Raw genomic sequence first — 19,266 nt, forward strand, 5'->3', positions numbered from 1 at the left:
CACTGTTTGCTGAGTAATTAATTTTCTCTTTGGTGTACAATGTGCCTGCTTCAGGTGAAGGGTTTTGTGTGTGTAAGTTCAACATTAGCCACTTTTCCACCTAATAAAGATTTTTATGAGAAGGTTTACAGTAATAGTATAGTTGCCTTTGTAACATCAGCTGAAGCTCTGCCCCTATATCTGTAATTAGAAAGGTTTTTTTTATGCATGATGATGGACAATTTTTATAAGACTACTGAATTTTATTTTGCAACTATCTAAGCAGAATACTTTTAAATCCTTATCACACATCCCTGATGAACTTTAATCTTTAGTTAACTTAGTACAAGAAAGACAATAATGTGTTGAAATAGGAGCAGAGTTATCTCAGTGAACGCTAGTAACATTGTCATCTGTTATATAGTACAAAAGTAGTAGAAATTACACTTGCTCAGACAGAAATACACAGCAAACTAATCCATATTTATCAAGCCTGACCGATGATCATCACTGAAAAAGATCTAGACATCTACAGTAAGGATGTATCTAAACAGCACCCTAAAACTCAAAATAAGATACACAATTTGAGCTATGCAAATTGCGTATCTTATTTCAAATCTATTTCGAAATAGTTTATACAGCGCCAAAGTTTGAAATAATGCACTATTTCGAGCCATCGCTTATCCCTCGTGCAAAGAGGTTTACCAGGATGGTGAAATAGCATGCCTGTTATTTCAAAAAATATTTTGAAATAATGGGCAGCTTGTGTAGACATGGGGTAGCTATTTCGGGATATCTTTGGTATCCCCAAATAGTCGTGCAGTGTAGTGTATCCTCAGTGTCTGCCTATGTAGTTACTGTGATCTGCATACCACAAATCTGTCTTAATCTCCACCTGTCTCATAGCTAGATCCTCTACTCCCAAAAGGCCAAAGCAGTAGTTTGTTGGCTTTAGCTGAAAAGGACAGTATAAAGCTACAATAAATGACTATACAACAGCAAGGAATATTAATATAGGTTGTTACCCAATATCCACAGAAGTCAATGGAAAGTCTAACATTGACTTCAGTTAATGTTGTAGCGTGCTCTTAATTAAGTTTCTGTCTTCTGGTAATAACAATTTCCCACTGTTTGCTGAGTAATTAATTTTCTCTTTGGTGTACAATGTGCCTGCTTCAGGTGAAGGGTTTTGTGTGTGTAAGTTCAACATTAGCCACTTTTCCACCTAATAAAGATTTTCTTCCCAAAATAACGAGTCTTTTGTGCATTCAAAATGTGTCTGCAGAAACACAACAAGCAAATCTGATCGCATAGCTCATACAGTAGCACATTCAAAGAACTTGGGATGCCTGTGAAGATTATGGTGTGTAAAATGTTATGCCAGCCACTTTTTTTCCTGCTGTTCATTTCTGCAAGGAACCAATACAGAAGCTTCAGAACACAGTTTATTTTTGTATCATTCCTAATAAAAAATAGACTTTAGAACACTACAAATAGGTATCTTTAGAAACAAGTTTAATTTTGATTCTTAATCAATTAAATGTAAATTACTTCACCTATATTTCTATGCTAAATCTATTTTTCCTACTGAGGACTGCTCTCCAAATTACATATATGTATTTTAGAATAGATACCTGCAACTATTTCCTTCAAACACAAGAACATCACAGACAGCCTTTGCAAGAACAGTTTTTGAAAATTCATTCTAATTATCCAGTCCCTCAACATTGTGGATTAATTCTGAAAGCCACAATACTTAATTATTTATTTAGATCTGGAGCACATATTACCATGCACTTTCAGAAAGCAGTTACTGCACATGCATGCAGAAGCAGGTAACTGATTTCCCCAGATCTGTGCATTGATACAAGAGGCCAGCATGATGTCATCCGAATGCAGTGTTTCTGAAATGCATTTTATGTCACACACCAAATTAATTGTGCAGAAGAGGACACCAGTGGATTCCAGTCAACATGAAAGAAATAACGATAATTTGCTGATGACATTTTTCACCATTCTTCTGCAGTAATTTGTTTACTCACAGCCAGAGCAATTCCTCCCTTCTGGGAAAAAATAAAAGAGAAATTCAGTAAAACTTGTAATTAAATTAAAAGATTTTTTTGAATGGGTATATTAAATATGATAATGTGTTTAAAATTTATAGAGGCAGTCTCTTTAAGGTCTAATGTGAGTTATGAAATCTAATTTTGTTTTCATAGCTCTGTGATAAAATTTTATCAATGTTATAAAAAGGGTCCTTACTAAGAATGACCGGAAATCTGAACTACCTGGTCATGCAATAAAAACACATTCTTCTACTGCAAAGTGTCAGACAAGCAAGGTTTAGCTGAAAATTGATCAATAAGTCTTCCTTTTACACTTGAGTGCATTCACTTTTTCTTCATAGTATAATAGGTTTTTTAATGTTTTTTCCATTAACATCAGACTTTACTGTTAGCAAGAAAAAGGCAGACATAAAAAAAGAGACAGAAACAGTCAGGAAAAACTTTAGTGATCTTTAATGATATGGTGCTATAACTTAAAAATGGCTTTTGTTGTTCTTAAAAAAAAGTGTCAACTTAAAAACCATGGGCTTCTTCCTACAGTGCAAACTGACAGTAAAAATCAGCTTGAGCTGCGATCTTGGGGTTTTCCTTATGTTGGGAAATCGCTTACTCTTGGTCTACACTAGGGGATACATTCAAATTAAGATATGCAACTTCAGCTACGTTAATCGCGTAGTGTGCATTGAAGTATCTTAACTCGAATTTTGGCACTGTCCACGCTGCGGGAAGTTGAAGGGAGCACACTCTCTCTTCAACTTCCCTTGCTCCTCGTAGAAGCAGAACTACTGGCATCTCAATTTGAATTAGCATGTCTTCACTAGACACACTAATTCAAGTTCCAGAAGCTCAACTGCAGCTGCTTCGATCTTATCTGTAGAGGGGATCTGGCCTTAGTGGCCTAGAGTCTGAGAGTGTGTGCTAAGCTGTATTTCTTATATTGGATGCAGGAGACTATTCCGTGTTTCTAAAACTGAATGGGCTTTTAGTTAAAGAATTATTTACAAATATTCTGCAATTGCAGCTAGAATTTTAGCTCTATATACATAGACTGGTCTTCTGCACTATCCCCCCCTGAAACCTGTGTAAGTTCCTTCACATTCAATGCAGGTTGTATCTAGTTGGACCACTAATTTTTTTGTTAGTGGGGCAGAGACAGCAAAACAAAAAAATTGCTGATAAAAAGCTGCTTGATTTTGAGAACTGTTAACTAATGTTCACAAATTTAATTTTTTCTCTAAATTTCTCTTTTTTGACACTGAACACTACCATTTCCAAATGATGAAGAGTCCCATAAATTTCCTGGGCTTAGTCTTACTGTCTGTGAGTTTGGCCCTATGACAATGAACTGGTATGTGGGGTATTTTCTGTTCTTTTTTAACATTATTGTAAGTAGGAGTTAATCTAGGATTTTTGAGGACAAGAACTTAATTGCTCTTCGTGGTTTGCCTATATGTGACATCACTAGTCAAAAAAGCAACAGCCCATGGTGCTTACAGACAGATGTCAAATGAATCAAAATGGTGACATAAACTTTAATCCCTGATATATGAAACAGGAAATGTATATACTAAGGGACTGATTCATTATTATGAAACATTCAGCTCTATCTTGGGAGGGTCACTGTAATTTGTTTGGTTTGTCTGGCTAGGCGAAAGTGTGTGCTAATTTGTAAATAGCTCTTCCATTGGCTATTCCCAAATGTGTGCCAGAGATGAACCGCTGACCCTTTTGATTTTAATTTCCTTCTATTATAGGCCTACCTTTTCCCTACACTTTTCATAGTTTAATGCAGAAAAATGAAAGGTTTGCCTTTCTCCTGCATATTCAATTGAAGTATTTTGTTTATTAAAATTCATAATCTCATATTAGTATGATTTTTTAAAAGCTTTGCTTCAACATTTTTCAATACAATAGTTTACCTGTGACTAGAAGAATGCATGTACTTATCATGGGAAGAGTTTTATGGCTTTCAGGAATAGAGATGGAATGCTCAGTCTATATCAACACCAAACATAATGCACTCTTCCTTAGCATTTGTGCGTTAGTTTTTGTATTTCTTACAAGGGCCAACATTTTTAAAAGGTACTTGTTGAATAACATTATTTTTTAAGAAACAAAATACCTTTATGAATTTAGCTCTTTCAGGAGAAGAAACAAACAAACAAACAAACAAAAAAGATTCATAAGCACATATTTATTGTGTGAGCTGGGAAATAGAAGGGGTTTGAAGAGTCAGATCCCTCACCATACTACAGTATATTTGCATCACCAAAGTGATTATAAATCTGCCTTAAATGTGCAGCAGGCACACAAATCTTGAATCTAATTCGTTCCTCTCTGTCTGGCATACAACTTGCAGTGGTCACAAGGAGGTATAGCTTGTGATCCCTGGCCAGTGTGATTGTCCATATGAACCTTTACAAGCCAGTGCAAGTTAAGCATACCTCTGGGGTTTCTTTAAATTGCACTCAGTGCTGAACTGGCTCCTGGAAGTCCAGGAGGATAAAGGAAACACCATGAGACTCTAAACAACTTTTGCCCCTCACCTCAGGTGTGCCAACCAGCTTAGTATCGGGAACAGAGCAGTTCCTTTAGAATAAGTCTGCTTTAAAAGACACACATAGAAATAATAAGAAAAGAGGAAAGGAAAAGAAAGAGGCCCATTCTAAGGGAAAGTGGCTTGTGTTGTCTATCACTCTGGATGGAGAAATATACATATTTCCATTAAATCCATATAGAATGCTAATTCAAGTTGACTTTAACATGCTACAGAAACTATGTAGATTGCATGACCTCTTGAAAAGGCAGATTTTTATCACCAGTTGAAGGCAGTTGTATGAAAATTGGAGAAAACCCTACTGGGACTATCTTGATGTGTTTTAATCCTAATTGCAAAGTATATGCATTTAACGCAAAACAAAGTGGCATAGCTACTTTTTTCAGTTCTGCTTCTTCTGGGGAGATGGTAATTTTACAGTACAGGCAGTCCCCAGGTTACGTACAAGATAGGGACTATAGGTTTGTTCTTAAGTTGAATTTGCATGTAAGTCGGAACTGGCTCCAGATTCAGCCGCTGCTGAAACTGATCAGCGGCTGACTACAGGAAGCCTTAGGCAGAGTTGCTCTGCCCCCGGCTTCCTGGAATCAGCCGCTGATCAGTTTCAACAGCGGCTGAATCTGGACTCCTGGGACAGAACAGCTGGGGCACTGCTGGGTAGGTCCCCACAGGACCAACCCGGTAGCACCCCAGCTGCTCTACCCCAGGCGTCCTGCATCAAAAGCCTGGTCTGCTGCGGGGGGGGGGGCACTAGCTGTGCCTCCTCCTCCCCCAGCAGACCAGGGAGACCCGAGCAAAGCCGTGGAGGCGCAGAGGTCCCGCCGCCTCTGAGTCCCCCCCCAGCACAGCAGGGAGACCCAAGCAAAGCCGCACAGGCGGCGGGACCCCGCTGCCCGGGCGGCGGGGTCCCCCGCCTCTGCCTCTTTGCTCCTGTAGGGAGACAGGAGCAAAGCCGCAGAGGCGGGGGACCCCGCCGCCTGTGCGGCTTTGCTCGGGTCTCCCTGCTGTGCTGGGGGGGTCTCCCCAGCACAGCAGGGAGACAGGAGCAAAGCTGCAGAGGCGGGGGACCCCACCGCCTGTGCAGCTTTGCTCCGGGGCAAAGGAGCAAAGCTGCACAGGCAGCGGGGTCCGCCGCCTGTGCAGCTTTGCTCGGGTCTCCCTGCTGTGCTAGGGAGTCCCCCCCAGCACACCAGGGAGACCCGGAGCAGCTTTTCTCGCCCCGGCAGACGCGGTGGTGGGACTGCTGCGCTCTGGGCGGTCCCACCGCCCGTGAGCTCCGGGGCGAGAAAAGCCCCGTTCGTAAGTGCGGATCCGACGTAAGTCGGATCTGCGTAAGTCGGGGACTGCCTGTACATTCATAAGGGGATTATAATTTTAAAGTTATCTTAATTTTAGAAAGGCTAAATGATCCTCCAAAACTGCAGAGAGGCTTCCTCTTTACTTTCTTCATTCTTCATTATCCTAAACAAGGACTTTTCTCTCAGACCTCTTTCCCTTCCCTCACTTTCCTCCTGTCTTTCCCCTTCCACCAATGGGCTACTGGGCTACTGAATTTTGCTTTCAGTTTATTTAAGCTTATAAATTTGTACAGATGTAAGAGAGTGCCACATTTGGCCCCTCTCATTTTTTTCCATAGGTAGGTCCTTTTGGCCCGTTTGACCAAGATTCCTGAATTCTGACTAAGCTAAACTATCATATCAGGAAACAACCTCTCTTTACCCATAATCTTGTAGGAGGTGTACTTGTTTGTGGATTCAGAAAAAATGGATCTCCTAAGAAACACAGAAACTAGGGCACAAATGCTAAGAATGAGTACAGTATATTTGGTGTTTATGTAGAGCATCCCATAAAGTTCTAATAGTTATGAAACCAGAGAGAAGACTCATAGACAGCAAAAGGTTGTTATTCAGTAGTTACAGGTAATAATTACTGATCTACTAAGTTTATCAAACTGGTCCTAAATAGAAACAAGCTATTTCTAATAAAATAAGAATACCCACAAAATTTCACTCAAAACACAAAGTGAGGATAAATATCTTTGAGGTTCTAAGAAGTCTATTTTATTTTTACGTTAAAAACAATTATGTGTCTTGTTACTACTTTGTTTTGGTCAAAGGGTTTAAGATATATTTAATATAGCCAAAAACGACTAGGGTGCTAGGTAATAGGATACAGAGATTTTAACAACAGGGGTTTGGGTCCAAACTGACTAAAATAAAAGCGATTAAGCTCACCAGATGAGGATTTGGTGACCTATATGAAATTAGTTATTTATCTCATTCCAGTTACTCAATGGCAGTAACTATATATAAAAAAATACCATCAACACAATTATTATTAAACAGCATTCTTGTTAGCCTTAGCAGAGATTCATGAATTGAATTGGCAAGTAGCCTGAACTAATCCCTTCCCGGCCTCCTCTTTCTCCATTTTGTTTATTAAGACCCTGATTCAAAACCCACTAAAATTACCAAAAAGACTCCCAAAACTTTGGATTGTAAACTTGTTAGGAAACAGACTGTTCTCTCACTGCAACTACATACAATGCAGTTTCTATGTCACCCAAGGAACAACTCCTTCAAGTCAGTAATAATTATATTTTAAGATTTAGGTTGGAAACACATGGTCCTTCTATTTCATCCTATAGAATTTGGGAGTTTGGACTGAATTGTGTGGTACTGTATGCAGCATCACAGACAGAAATGAAGTATGTTAGTTTTAGCTGTACCAAATCTGGGTACACTTAATAGAGCTAGTCAAAATTTAATGTCATATTTTTGATATTCCTCTGAACATTTCAAAGATTTTCATCAAAATGTTTCATATTTTTTGATCAGCTCAGATATCTAATATTTGCACCAGCATTCATTACTAGCGCAAAATTGATACTATATCTTTGGTACCACATCTTCTTGGTGTTTTGTTCTACTCTCTGACTGCAGTTGCTGCTTCTATCATTTATAGTTGTTCAGTAGTCCTGTGCTCTGCTGAGCTAGAATTACAGCCAATGGCGCCTCCTAGTCATTACTGTTGGGAACTGATGTCTCAGAAATGACTGACTCATCCCAGGAAGAGACAAGTGATTTAGTGGGACCATCAGCAATTTATATAAATAAATAATGTACATGAAAACAGTAACAATGTGAGGAAGGACATAGAGTAGAAGAGGAAGAATAATAAGTCACGTAAAAAGAAGGGAGGTGGAAATGTGAAAAGAAAGAGCTAGTCAAATAAAAGGCATATTTAAACTCTTCATTTCTAACATTTACTTCAAATGCAGTGCTGTCCGGTTAAATCAACATTACATAGTATAATGTTCAGCATTTTCTCTATGTACCAATGACAGTTGGAAGCAGTTAAGAGGCTAAACTTTATTCATTATTTCTTAAGTAATTTAATTCTACAATCATCTTTCAAAAGATTTTTATCGAGTCTTTGAAAGAAAAGATAAGTAAAAATTCTGACGACTTTTTAATGTTTTCCCCTTTTTCTTGTAGGTGTGGTCACTCTAGCTTTTTCATTTTTCGATCTTTGAAGAAGAATCTATATATGTCTTTTAAATCTTTTCCGGTCACCTAATACAGTATTTTGACCAATTTCAGAGCTTAATAATGATGAACAAAGGAAAGATTATTGCTGAAAGGGATAGGATCAAATTCTATTTCTTTCTTAAAGAAACAACTTGGAACCAATTTTCCTTTTTGCCAAAGGTTTCTTTCTTGTATTTTTAATGCAACACCAATGGAATGCTAACAATATCAACTATGTTAACACACTACTGTTTTTTGTAATGTTTACCAGTTTTGCTTGAGCTGTTGCACCAATTATTCATACCATAGTTGTATACCTTCTGGTCAACAGCCATCAACACTAGAGATATACAAATGACTGACACCCCAAAACCACAACCCACCCTTCCGCAGAGAAAACTGAATAAAACTTGAGCATGTCTGAGATACATTCAGTCTAAGGCAGGAGAGTAGCTCATTCCCTGTTTGTAAAGTGGTCACCAATTTTGTTCAGTCAATGTGAAGCCCCATTGTTGTTTTCCTTTTTCCTAATTGCATAATAGACATAGCCATTACAGCCCCATTTCACCTTCTTCATAACACTATTATCAGCTCATGCCACTTGTTGGTAACACACTTACACCTTGATTTGACAAAGCACTTAAGCACATGCTTAAGTTCCAGTTAAGTCATGCTCATTAGCTGGGACTACTTACAAACTCATGCTTAAGTGCTTTCCTGTATAAATGCTTCAGTCAGCATAGGGCAAATCACCCCATTTCTCCGAGCCAAAATACCAGAAGCGGATGCTAGGGAGTTTAAGGTGTGTGTGTGGGGGGGGGGAAAAGGTTTGAAATAATCGGCTTCCAAGCACTGATGTATTGGAAGTAGACGCGGCATTGATACTACTGAAGCTCTACAACTTTGGTGCTGCTTTGCCTTATCTTCATGGGATGCTACAGATGTTGATGGACTTGCCAGTTATTGTACTTCCCTCATCCCTACTCACCTCTATACCTCTCCATCAAACTTTGCTTTGAGGAAGATGCTAAAAACAGCTCTAGCACTGAAGGCTATGCATAAGCTCAGGACATTTTTCCTGCCCAGTGCTTACAGAGAACTGACTCTGCTGCTCCTGCGGCCTTCCACAGCTATTGGAAAAGAGGGAAGATTTCTCCCAGTGCACCCTATGTGATGCCCTTCCGGAATTCAGAAAAGAGCAACTAGTAGCAAAGACTCAGCCAAAAATATATAAAACATTTGTCAGTGGCTTAGTTAATTACATTGAACGCTCTATCCACAGGCTGCTGGGTAGCCTTTGCTGGCTTCAACTTAAAATGTCTAAATAGCTTACCTAGTTGTTGAGATGGTAATGAGCACTGTTAGTAAGAGCCAGAAGTGAACCAGGAGTTTTGGCCTAAATTAGAAAATTATAGTCACCATTAATATGTTGGGAAGTTATTAAGCGCTTTCATATTCTCAATCAAGGCATTGTCCATAACATGTAAAATCATTAGAAACCACAAATTAACTAATATTTCAAGTAAAATATACATTTACAGATTAAAAAAGGAATGTTTTCATAACCAAAAGATATTCCTTCTGTGTAACGATATATACTGATGTGTTACTTTTAGAAAAGATTTAAGGAATAGACTAATCCCCCTTATAAATAATCACATCGACTCTATAAATTCACATTGGGGGAACAATGACTCTTTAAACTATGAGTAACTTTTGCACCCATTTACAGTACTGTACTGTAAATAAGGATTAACACTATTGATGTCAATGGAATTACAGAATTACAACCATGTAAAATAAGGTAAGAATTAGGTTCTTTAAGTAAGAATTAAGTAAGATAAGAATTAGGTTCCAGATTTTTTTCTATTTTTATACACACGAATGAGGACATTTTAATTAATTGTAAAGCTGAGACAGACATATATGATACATGAAAAAGTTAGAGAAATATTTATAGATCACTTGGCTTCAAATCTTCAGGTTGAACACTGAACAGTAGGCAGGGTGTTTCTTTTTACCTTGAAAACACCTTGCAAGTGAACACTTCGGGGCTACCAAGTCCTCATGTTAATTATGGATAAGAAAACTGTTTAGACAAGTAAAGCATGAGATATGCAGGCAAACAAGGTGCTCTTGAGGATATACTGTACAGTCTGGTCACTGGTCTGTCACTGCTCATTTATACTGGTTCATCTTAATGTTTCTGTAGCAGCAGGAAATATACTTTTCAGAGAAAACTGTAAGGTTCAGAGATGTTGATACCATCCTAGCTTAATAATAAAATGGTTCTTGTTCATACAAAAATATTGAAATCTGATTTGCAGTCAATGTGGAGATGATTTAAACTGATAAAAACAAAACCCAGACACTACCAGGTTTATTAAAAATGTGGAGGGCTAGAATATATCTGACATAATCATATAGTCAGGTAGCAATATGGGAGCCAATTATTACTAGATGGACCACCTAAGTGTCAAACAAATGGAACATTTCCCTAATTAAAAATAGCAAACATTTGGAAGAACGATTTACAATTTCTTTACAATTTACAATTGACAAGCACTGACAACAGTGACTATGAACTGCTGTAACTAACTTTGGGTGAGTCTGCTCATTTATTAAAGTCATTTATTCAAAGTGATTTTACATTATCCTTTTGGCTAATTTGTGTATTCTGCTTAGATTATATTGTTTAAAGTGACAAATATTAAATTTCACCATATGATCTTGGGGACATTGTAGAGCTGGGCACAAAACTTACCTATTTAAAAAAAAAACACATTACAGCCAGGCCCTAAGATACAACCAGATTTGCTCAATCCCACAGACAGAGACAAACACCTACAGGATCACTATCAAGCATTCTTAAAACTTAAATACCCACCCAGGGAAGTGAAGAAACAGATTGACAGAGCCAGACGAGTAACCAGGCATCGGCTTCTTCCGATAGGCCCAACACACAAAATAACAGAACCCCACTAGTCACTACCTACAGCCCCTAATGTAAACCCCTCCAGCTCATCATTATCAATCTACAGCCTATACTGGAAAATGATTCCTCACTCTCACAGGCCGTGGGCGACAGGCCAATTCACACCTACAGACAATCCCCTCACATGAAACAAACTCTTTCCAGAAACCACACATCACACCTCAAACATACTCACCCAGGAACCCACCGCTGCAATCAACTCCAGCGTCAACTATGTCCACACATCTACACAAGCAACATCATCACAGGACCTAACCACATAAGCCACCCTAACAGATGCTCATACAACTGCACATCCACTAACATGATCTGTGCCATCAAGTGCCAGCAAAGCTCCTCTGCCGTATGTACTGGTCACACTGGACAGTCTCTATGACAAAGAATCAATGGACACAAATCAGATATTTGAATGGTAACATACAGAAACCTGTTGGGGAACATTTTAACTTGCCCAGGCACTCATTAATGGATTTAAAGGTGATTATTCTATTACAAAGTAATTTCAGGAATCAACCGGAACTGGCCTTCATATACAGATTTGAAACTATCATTCATGGCTTGAATAAAGACATGAACTGGATGGACCGTTACATTCAACACCCAAATGACATCAAAAGCTAAGTATCGGACACTTATAGCCTACTCTATTAGCCTCATTTAGCATGGATATTTTAACTGAGGATTTTTTTCCCTCCCCCTTTTCCCTTCTTTTTCTGCTTTGTGTTTGAACCTCTGTGGCTCTTGCACCATATTTGTCATCTGAAGAAGTGGGTTGTGCTCACTAAAGTTCAATATACTATATATATTTTTGGTTAGTCTCTAAGGGTATGTCTACACTACAGCACTAATTCGAACTAACTTAATTCGAATTAGTTAATTCGAACTAAGCTAATTCGAATTAGTGCATCTAGACCTAAAAACTAGTTCGAATTAGCATTTTGCTAATTCGAACTAGCATGTCCACACTGAGTGGACCCTGAACTGAGGTTAAGGATGGCCGGAAGCAGTGCCGGCAGGGCATCAGAGTAGGACTTAGCAGAGTGGAGCTGCTGTCTCAGGTTAGTCGAGGGCTGTGCTTAAAGGGACCCGACTCCCACCCCGGACAGACAGTTCTCAGGGGTTCTCCTCTTGCAAAGCAGTCCTGGCTTGGAGTACCCTGAGTGCCCACACTCGGCACATCACAGCACTCGGCCATCAGCCCGGCTACACTTGCCACAGGCTGCCATCCGGGGGGGGAGGGGTCAATTGGGTGGCTGCAGGAAAGCTTCCACCCCGAGGAGCCCGCAGAGCCACGCCAGTCCTCCCCATTGGGGGCTCATACCCCATTCCTCCCTCACCCCCTTCCACTTACCCCTCCCTAGCCCCCCTTGCTGATTTACAAAATAAAGGACACGTGTGTTCATTGAACAAAACTCGGGGAGAATGGGAAAAGGAGGTGGGAGAGGGGAAGAGAGAGGGTGGGAGAGGGTAGGGCAACTAAAATGATCAGGGGTTTGGAACAGGTCCCATATGAAGAGAGGCTAAGGAGACTGGGACTTTTCAGCTTAGAAAAGAGGAGACTGAGGGGGGATATGATAGAGGTCTATAAAAGACGAGTGGTATGGAGAGGGTGCATAAAGAAAAGTTCTTCATTAGTTCCCATAATAGAAGGACTAGAGGACACTAAATGAAATGAATGTTCAGAAAGTTCTTCTTCACAAAGCAAATAGTCAACCTGTGGAACTCCTTGCTGCAGGAGTTAGTGAAGGATAGAACTAGAACAGAGTTTAAAGAGAAGTGAGATAAAGACATGGAGGTTGGGTTCATGGAGTGCTATTAGCCAGGGGGTAGAAATGGTGTCCCTGGCCTCTGTTTGTGGGAGGCTGGAGATGGATGGAACGAGACAAATGGCTTGGTCATTGTTTCGGTCCATCCCCTCCAGGATCCCTAGTGTGGGCCATTGTCGGCAGACAGGCTACTGGGCTAGATGGACCTTTGGTCTGACCCAGTACGGCCATTGTAAGCTCAGGGCTCAGGGTCGGGGGTCTCAGTGGACCACCCTGATTTTCATGCACACCTGCTCCTGGGTGGCCAGGCTGGCAGCTATCCTGCCCTCGACGGCCACTTTCCTGTGCCTAGTGCGGAGGTCGTGGATGAGGTCCACAATGTCCGCACTAGACCAGGCGGCCGCCCGCCTCTTGCAGACCTGGGCAGGCTCCCGGGAACTGCCAGCCTGGTCTTGGGAAGAGGCAGAGGGCTGGGTGGCAGCGGGTGGCTGGCTCGAGCTGTGCCAGGTGCAGGGTCTGCTGGCTGGGTGCTGGGAGGCTTGCACCTGGCATGGGCACCGTAGCCAGCCCGTGCCCCTTTAAGGGCTCCGGGGCCGGGAGGGGGGCAGAAGAGTTTCCCTGGTGGTGCCCAGAGTGGCCACCAGGGAAAGCTGGGGAGTTCTAGCCTCCCACTAGTTCGAATTAAGTGGCTACACAGCCCTTAATTCAAACTAGTTAATTCGAACTAGGCATTAGTCCTCGTAGAATGAGGTTTGCCTAGTTGGAATTAAACGCACCGCTAGTTCGAATTAAGTTCGAACTAGCGGTTTGCATGTGTAGCGCCTATCAAAGTTAATTTGAACTAACGTCTGTTAGTTCGAATTAACTTTGTAGTGTAGACTTACCTTCAGGTGTTATAGGGACATTGTTGTTTTTTATTTTTTTATTTACAGACTAATACGGCTACCCTGCTGAGACTTCCCTATTTTTGTTTCATTAATATTGACAATTAATTGATGATTCCTTTAAGGTTCTGCAAATTTAACTCAAAATAATGTTTTACCGAGGTTTTACTACAGCAAAACAGGTATTCCCATGAGTTGTATTTTCTGCAGAAAATGACTTTTCTTTTCATAGAAAACAGAAAATAAAATCTGAGGTGAATCAACATATGGGTGTTTTCAGCATAGACTGGATTTTCTTTCTGAAAATAAGAGAGGAGAGCAATGAAGAACTATTGCTAATGATGTTTTGACTGGCCCAAGAGCACTATTCTTAATTGATTAGGATCCTGTATTATCACATTTCAGGGTAAAAAAAAAAATTATAAAGACAAGAATTAGCCCAGTAAAATTCAAATTCTTATGCAGTTGCAATTTCATATCTGGTTTTGAGAATTCAGCTGCCAAATCCCTCTATACATTTATTTAAATTGTTTCTTTGATTCCTTTTTCTCTGATTGAAGGAAAAACAGCCTGCATCCAATTATAATTAAAATATTAAAAGCTGCTATGGAAAAGCAGTTAGTAGCTAACCATAGGCCTTATGATCTCTCCCGGTATAAATAATGTCAGGGGAATCCTTAATTATGCTCAGCATAGTCAGTCTTATGAACTTCCCACTAAAGGCCATATGTGAGTACTTAGAACTGGGTGTGATAGGGAAAATTAATGCGGCGTTCAGCTGAAATGGGCTCTTTCATTTTCATGGAGCTGAATCAGTGTTATTGAGGTTAGTCACACAGAAACTACTTGGCAAAACTCTAGTAAAATGGGGTTTTGGCTGATTTCAGGCCCTGGAAGAAATGATCAGGACAAGTGTTCTTTGTAATGTTTTGTGCTCTTGAGAGGAATGAATTTTCTTATGTCCACCCACATGAAGGGGATATACGACACATTACGATCATATCCGTGCACATAACAACATTTGTGTGATGGGAATGGGATCAATTGATTCTGGGGAGGGGGGCAACTCAGGCTGTGGCAAAGAATGTGAAGGAGTGTGCAGGAGTGTGAAGGCTGTGGCTGGGCAGGTAGGCTCTAGGGTGGGGCTAGGCATAAGAGGTTTGGTGCGTGTGGGGGTGCGGGCTCCAGATTTGGGGAGGGGCTTAGCGATGGAGGTTAGTGTGCAGGAGGGGTACAAGTTCTAGGCTGGGATTTAGGGTGCAGGAGGGGGTACAGGCTCTGGGGTGGGGATATGAAGCTGGGGATGAGGGCTTTGGGGTACAGCAGGGTGCTCAGGGAGGGAGGCTCAAGGTAGGGCAAGAGGTTGTGGCTTGAGCTTACCTGGGCAGCTCCCTGCTGGGGATGACAAGGAGGAGTCCCTTTGTCCCAGCCATGGCAGCTCTGTACTGGGGCCGGCAGGAAGGGGCACCCCTGCCATCTCCTGCAGCTTTGGGGATTGGGGAGAGATACCTCTCCTCACTGCAGCCCTGAGTCACTGTGTGGGGCTTAACAGAAAGCTGCTCAGCCACACAGCTTAGGGAGAACTTAGGTCAGGACTATATTTGTAAAGGTAACATTTGACATATAATCACCCCAATAATTTTTATGGGAACTATTAGTTTTCAAGAAGTGGAAAAGTAGAAAACAATTCTTTAATAAGAGAAGGGATTTCTCACTATTAGTGACACTAAATCGATTTTATGATGAAAAGTCATTGCAATGTACTAAATTTCATTGATATTATTTACACTTTCATTAATGAATTCCTACTTGAAAGGGTGGAATAAGATCCTCCGGAAAAGAGCTTATTTTCCGGAGGATCGCGTCCAGACTGGCGCTTTTTTCCAGCTTATCTACAAGCCGGAAAAAAGCGGCAGCCATGTTAATGGAAATGCCGCGGGGGATATTTAAATCCCCCGCGGATTTGCCTATTCCAAAGTGCTACATTTGCATCCCTATTACGGAATAGGGGCCAATGTAGACACAGCCTATGTGCCATAATGATAAAGTGGCTTTAAAGAATGTATTTATAACTGTACAGCATTTACAGCCTTAGTGAAACATGATTACATGTTTGTACAATACAACCTGTCCTTTAAGTTTCTCAGAAGGAGAGACAACAATATTTGTCGCATCTGGACCTTGCTGCTTTCGGATTCTGGCATAAATAGCTCTAACTTCCACCTGATGCTTGATGGCTGTGAAAAACATTTTAGAAAACAAATTATTAAAATTCTACTTTCAAAAATGTATTACAAAGATGTAGAAAACAGCTAGGGTTGATACTTATGATACTTGAAGCTTGTATCCAGCCCAGCCACATACACTACTCCATATATAAAAGGCATCAGTACATGAGAAAGTAAAGATACTAATGATACATTTAAAGCAAATTAGTGGGATTCTGGACCATAAATACCACTACAAGAGCCTTAGAGGAAAGGATTCAAAAATTTCCTGGACAAGATTTTGGAGACAAGGATGATTAGACTAAAGCAAGTGACCAACCAAACTTCATTCCCTGCTGAGGTTCCAGATATTTGATCAGTATGTTTTCTAGTTTTCAGCATTCACGTCCTCAGTGTCTTATGTTAGGCTGTTGCTTTGAAACTGTGATGGGACTTTGCCAATATCACGATTACTCTTATAGGAAGGAAGAGGCACAGCAGAGCTTCAGGGCAGGTTAGAGCTGCATTAAGATGTTTCCAAATCTCAGAGGGGTATCTGGGTTTGTCTCTGCAAAAATGACAAGGAGTCCTGTGGGACCTTAAAGACTAAGAGTATGTCTACATTGCGGAGCTATTTCAGGATACTGGAAGTATCCTGAAATAGTTCTTCCGTGTCTATTGAAGCAGCCCATTATTTCAAAATGAATTTTGAAATAATGGGCGGCTTATTCCAACATCCTGGTAACTGGCATTCCATGAGGGTTAAGGGGCATTTTGGAATAGTAAGTTCTTTCAAAATTTAGTGCTGTGTAGACAGTGCCAAATTACAAAATAAGCTATTTCGAACTACACTCAATTGCAAATTGCGTAGCTTATTTCGAGCTAAGGGTGCTGTGTAGAGGCACCCTAACAGTTTTACTTGGGCATAAGCTTTTGTGAGTAAACACCACTTACTATAGGACAAGCCCACAAGAAAAATAACAGAATACCACTAATTATTGCTTACAGCCCCGGCTAAAACCCTGTAGTGCATCATTGATAATCCACAACATACCTTGGAAAACAATCCCTCACTCTCACATGCCTTGAGAGACAGGCCAGTCCTTGCCTACAGACAACCTCCCAGCCTAAAGGAAATACTAACCAGCAGCCACACTCCACACCACAGAAACCTACCCCTGCAACAAACCCTACTGCCAACTCTTCCCACACATCTATACAAGCGACCCAATCTCAGGACCTAAACACATAAGCCACACCATCAGGGGCTCATATGACTGCACATCCTCTTAAGCAGTGTTTCTCAAAGTGACCCACTCTGAGAAAACTCCTACCAGGCTTCTCCAGTTTGTGTACTCACTGGCTGTGCAGCCATAGAGTCTTGCAGCTCTTATTGGCTGCGGTTCGCCATTTGCAGCCAAGGTGAGCCACAGGAAGCAGTGTGACTTGGGCCGCTGAGTGCCTAGGTAGGTTAAAATGGTCTCCTACAGGTTTATGTGTGTTACCATTTTGAATATCTGATTTGTGTGTATTAATCCTTTGTCATAGAGACTGTCCAGATTGGCCATTATACATGGTGGAGGAGCATTGCTGGTACTTGATGGCATAGATCATGTTAGAGAATGTGCAGTTGTATGAGCCTTTGATGTGGTTTATGTGGTTATTCCTGTGATGGTGTTGCTAGTATAGCTGTATGGACAGAGTTGGCAATGGGGTTTATTGCAAGGGTAGGTTCCTGCATGAATGTGTCTGAGGTGTGATGTGTGGCTGCTGGAAAGAAATTGCTTAAGATTAGGGGGATGTGTGTAGGCGAGGATTGGCCTATCCCTGTGAGAGTGAGGGGTCATTTTCTAGGATAGGTTGTAGATTGTTAATGATGCGTTGGAGGGGCTTGAGCTAGGTGCTGTAGGTGATAACTAATGATGTTCTGTTAGGGTATGTCTACAATACCCCGCTAGTTCGAACTAGCGGGGTAACGTAGGCATACCGCACTTGCAAATGAAGCCCGGGATTTGAATTTCCCGGGCTTCATTTGCATAAACTGGGCGCCACCATTCCACGAGGAGTAACGATAGTTCGGACTAGGAAGCCTAGTCCGAACTACCTAGTTCGTGCCGCGTGTAGCCGCGCGGCACGGGGTTCGAACGAGCAGGGATTTAAAAATGGTGGCACCCAGTTTATGCAAATGAAGCCCGGGAAATTCAAATCCCAGGCTTCATGTGCAAGTGCGGTATGCCTACATTACCCTCCTAGTTCGACTAGGAGGGTAGTGTAGACATACCCTTACTTTCCTTGTTGGGCCTGTCTTCAAGAAACAGATTTCTGAGTACTTGTCTTCACTTCCCCAGGTGGGTATTTAAGTTTTAAAAATGCCTTATAGAGATCCTGTAGTGTTTGTCTCTGTCTGTGGGAGCAAATTTGGAGCAAATTTGGTTGTATCGTAGGGCCTGGCTGTAAACAATGGATTGTGTGATGTGTTCTGGATGGAAGCTAGAGGCATGTAGGTAAGAATAATAGTCAGTAGGTTTTCATTATAGAGTGGTAGTGATGTGGCCATCATTTAATTGTACTGTGATATCAAGGAAGTAGATCTCTTGCATGGACTGGTCCAGGCTAAAATAGATGGTGGGGTGGAAGTTGTTGAAATACTCATGGAACTCACTAATGGACTTAAGAGTAGCCATTCTTCTACAAAATAATTTCACAAGCCAACTACAGCGAGAGACTGAGTAATTGACTTTCATATGCAAATCTGACACCTTCTCATTTGGTTTGAACAAAGACTTGAACTGGTTAACACAACACCAGCTTTCCTTACATTCAATACCCTATTGACATAAAAAACTAAATATGGGGCATTTCTAGCCCACTCAATTAGCCTCATTAGCAGCAGGACAACAATTGACACATATATATTTTTTCTTTTCTCTCTCCCTTCTTAGTCTGAGGGTCCCCCTTTTTTCTCTAGATCATTTCATCTGAAGAAGAGGGTTTTGCCCACAAAAGCTCATGATACTATACATATCCTTTTGTTAGGCTCTAAGGGTATGTCTACATTGCATTCCTCTTTTGAGAGAGGAATGCAAATGCAGCTGAGCCAAATTGCAAGTGAAGCGCGGATTTGAATTTCCCAGGCTTCATTTGCATAATCACGGACCGCCGCTATTTCGAAATACCCTATTTTGAAATAACAAACGCTGTGTAGACGCGGGTATTTCAAAAGAAAACCCTTCTTCCGAAATAACTGGTAAACCTCATTGTATAAGGAATAAGGGTTATTTT

General features: G+C 40.9%; 1 protein-coding gene across 4 annotated transcripts in view; it reads right to left on the reverse strand.

Annotated features, from left to right (window-relative positions):
• Positions 1–218: 218 nt before the first annotated feature.
• Positions 219–19,266, reverse strand: part of DCDC1 (doublecortin domain containing 1) — a 605,588-nt gene continuing 586,540 nt past the window's right edge. For 2 of the 4 annotated variants that reach the window (XM_025187660.3, XM_075927786.2), the window contains 3 exons: positions 15,905–16,014; positions 9,466–9,528; positions 219–2,042 (listed from right to left, as the gene is read on the reverse strand). In XM_025187660.3, the coding sequence (XP_025043445.1) occupies positions 9,466–9,528; positions 15,905–16,014 (173 nt within the window). In that variant the 3' untranslated portion in view covers positions 219–2,042. The remainder of the gene's footprint in view (positions 2,043–9,465; positions 9,529–15,904; positions 16,015–19,266) is intronic. The other 2 variants (XM_075927784.2, XM_075927782.2) reach the window with 1 other exon arrangement.

Source organism: Pelodiscus sinensis, chromosome 5, assembly GCF_052426305.1.
Source record: "Pelodiscus sinensis isolate ZL-2025 chromosome 5, ASM5242630v1, whole genome shotgun sequence".
Taxonomy (NCBI): domain Eukaryota; kingdom Metazoa; phylum Chordata; order Testudines; family Trionychidae; genus Pelodiscus; species Pelodiscus sinensis.